The sequence below is a fragment of the Netta rufina genome (genome assembly GCF_964035555.1).
Source record: "Netta rufina genome assembly, chromosome: 14".
Lineage (NCBI taxonomy): Eukaryota > Metazoa > Chordata > Aves > Anseriformes > Anatidae > Netta > Netta rufina.
The window spans coordinates 17,283,222-17,286,239 of record NC_140137.1 but is presented as its reverse complement, the minus strand read 5'-3'; the positions used below and the strand labels follow the sequence as shown (position 1 = coordinate 17,286,239).

Here is a 3,018-nt window from a genome sequence, read left to right as displayed (position 1 = left end):
ACTGCGTCACAGATCAAGACCTGTTACTGCCAGAATTAGATTTCACAAATCTCTTTTATTGAACGGGACATCATTAAGGAGCTGGACTATACTTGTTGCTGGTATCTTTAATTAATAGAAGTATTAAAGTGCTATTAAAATTGCAAAACAATGACATTTCCTTTTTAGCATTTACCCTCACCAAAACAGAGCTGGATGTATGTGTGTGCAGGGACAAGCATGTGAAAACTATGTTAAAGAAACAAAAATTGCAGGAGCAGGCACTTAAAAAGGAGGAGATGCTGACACTGATTGTCTGTGCAAATTTATGTCAGCTCCTTTCTTTCTTTCTTTTATTTATTAATTAACTTATTTATTTGTGTGGCAATTGCATGATCCTGTGTTATATTTTAGATAGTATCTCCACCTTCTTTGTTACACAGGAGAGGTGACTTTAAGGCACTGATTTTGCCTTGATGTGTGCTGAACGGCTTCTTAGGGTTTTGCCCAGTGCTTTCAGTGTTTACCTTCTGCCTTTTCCCAAGCTCAGTGTATGATCCTGTCTCAAAGGCTGATTTTTTTCTTGGGTTTTGAGCATCTGAGTGCTCTGAGCGTTTCGCTAAGTGAAATCTTTAAGCTAACCAACGACGTGTAGGGATGGTGGTATCCCAGCTGTACAGATGGGAAACTGAGGCACATGAAAGTGAAATCAATTAATTCCACTAACCATGGGCTGTCCCATCCAGGATGTATAGGACCTGACTTTTGAGCACACTCCAGCCTGGACAGTGCCCTATACCCAAGCAGCCACCTCCTTTCCCCACAAACACCCCATTTACTGCTCTTATAGCTCACATTGGTCAGAGTTCTGGAGACAAACGGAGAGATATGGTTGAACTGGCTTAAATCCCACTGTAAAACAGGGGGAAGAGGAAACTATTGCTGAGCCATCTCTGTACCAGGACCGGTGCCAGGCCCATGCACTGTGCCTCCAGCCTCACCCCTCTCTGAGCTCCCTGTGTGGCAGCAACCAGCACCTCTGGGTTTAGGGGCGAAGGGGCAGCTCACACCAGGCAACCTTACCCCATCCAGGGATGCAGCATCCACTCCTCACCCCAAATCCCCCAACAGCTCCCTGTAAGAGCCGTGGGAAGGCTGGCCCTAAAAGCCAGCAGTGCTGGAGGCACCACTCTCTGCCCGTGTGTCCCAAGTGGGTCTCTAATCCCTTCCCCGTGAGATGCAGGGGGCAGCTGATGTTTGCAGGTACCCCGGGCTGGCTGGGAGGATTTGCACGTGTCTGTGAGCGGGGTGGCGTGAGAAATGCTGGTGTCACCTCGGGGCGAACCTTTCCCTTCCAACCCAGGCTCCTCACGAGGGGTGAAAATCCCGACTTTAAGAAACCAAACTCCACAGGCACCGCCGCCATTCAGTAAAAACGTTAAAAAAATTTTTATTTACAGGGTAAAGCACAATTTCTTAGAAAAACAAAACAAAACAAAACAAACAAACAAACAAAAAACAAAACCCACTTTGATAAGAGGCATAATAATAGAATAAAGCTCTTTATGTACAAAAATACAATTTTCATATGAATGAACATCTTGAATAAATTAAACCGCTCGCTGGCCCGCTCGCTGAATACCCCGTGTCTGCTCCCGCTCCGCGCCGGGGGTCAGCATCTATAATGCATGAGCCGCTGGGTGCGGGGGTCCCATCGGGCCCGGTGCTGGGGCCCCCCCGGGAGGGGCTGAGCCGCCCCGGGCGCTTTGGGGGGGGGTTTTAGGGCTGGATGCGCGCTGAGCCCCGTGCTGCGCCCCGGGCAGCATCGGCCCCCTAAGCCTTTTCATGGCATTGTCAGGGCGTTCAAACCAAATTTTCATGCTCGTTTTTCTTCGCCGGAGAGCTACAAATTGTAAAATTGACTTTTCACCTCGTCTGCGGCAGCAAATCTGTCGCTTTTCTCCCCGGCTTTTCCAAGGAGGAGAAGGGAGGAGGGGGGGGGGGGGGGGGGGGGCAGAAGGGGCACCCGGGAGAGGGGTTTGGGGATGGGGGGGGGGTGGTTTTTTTTTTTTTTTTTTTGGAGGAGGGGGCTGGAAAGTGCAGCGGGAGGGTACCCCCTCCTTTACCCCCGAGGGGAGCGCTAGCGGCAGGGAGCCCCGGGGGGCGCGGCGGGGGGGGGCAGCCCGCGGAAGCCCCGCAAGCCGTCGGGGGAGGCGAAGGCGCAGTCCTCGGAGGTGGCCGGGCTGCTGGGGCCCGAAGCGGAGGCGCAGAGCGAGGGGGGGGCCGGGGAAGAGCTGGAAAGCCACGAGCCGGCGTCGCTGCCGGGGCTGGGGGGAGCGGGGGGGCCGCGGCAGGAATGGGGAGGAGGGAGGCACTGCTCGGCCAGCCGGAGGGTCTCGGAGAGGGCCCAGATGTAGTTGTAGGCGAAGCGCAGGGTCTCGATTTTCGTCAGCTTGGTGTCGTCGGGGAAGGTGGGCAGGACGCTGCGGAGCTCGTCCAGGGCGGCGTTGAGGTGGTGCATGCGGTTCCGCTCCCGGTCGTTGGCTTTCACCCGGCGGCTCCTCTTCAGGGTGTGCAGCAAAGCCTCGGTGCGAGCCCGGCCCCGGCCCCGTCGCCGTCGCCGTTCCCTGGGGGCTCCGGGGGGCTCCGCGCCGCTGCTCGCAGCCTCCGAGGGCATCCTGCGGGAGAGAAGCCGGGCTCCGGTCACTACGGGGGGGGGGGCGAGGAGAGAAGGGGGAAGGTGCCAAGAGGCTGGGGAAGGGGTAAAAGGGGTAAATGGGGTAAAGGGGGGGGGGAGGAAAAAAATAAATCCCAGGAAATCGAATAACCCAGGGGAAGGATGGAGGTGGGGGGGTGCTTGGCCCCGACGGCACGGCAGGTGCTGCTTCCCCCGGTACTCACATGGCAGCAAGGCACGTCCCGGGGCCGCTGTTAAGCGCTAACGGCGTAAAATAATGATAATAAATAAATAAATACTGATAATAATAATAATAATAAAAAGAAAACACGCACGGGAGGAAAATAAATAAATAAATTAAT

General features: G+C 54.4%; 1 protein-coding gene across 1 annotated transcript; it reads right to left on the bottom strand.

Moving 5' to 3' along the window:
• Nucleotides 1-2,119: 2,119 nt before the first annotated feature.
• On the bottom strand, nucleotides 2,120-2,656 carry NEUROG1 (neurogenin 1; the record flags this gene model as incomplete). Its single annotated transcript, XM_084295051.1, has 1 exon — nucleotides 2,120-2,656. One exon carries the CDS (start codon nucleotides 2,654-2,656, stop codon nucleotides 2,120-2,122), a length of 537 nt encoding a protein of 178 aa, XP_084151177.1.
• Between the last annotated feature and the right edge of the window lie 362 nt (nucleotides 2,657-3,018).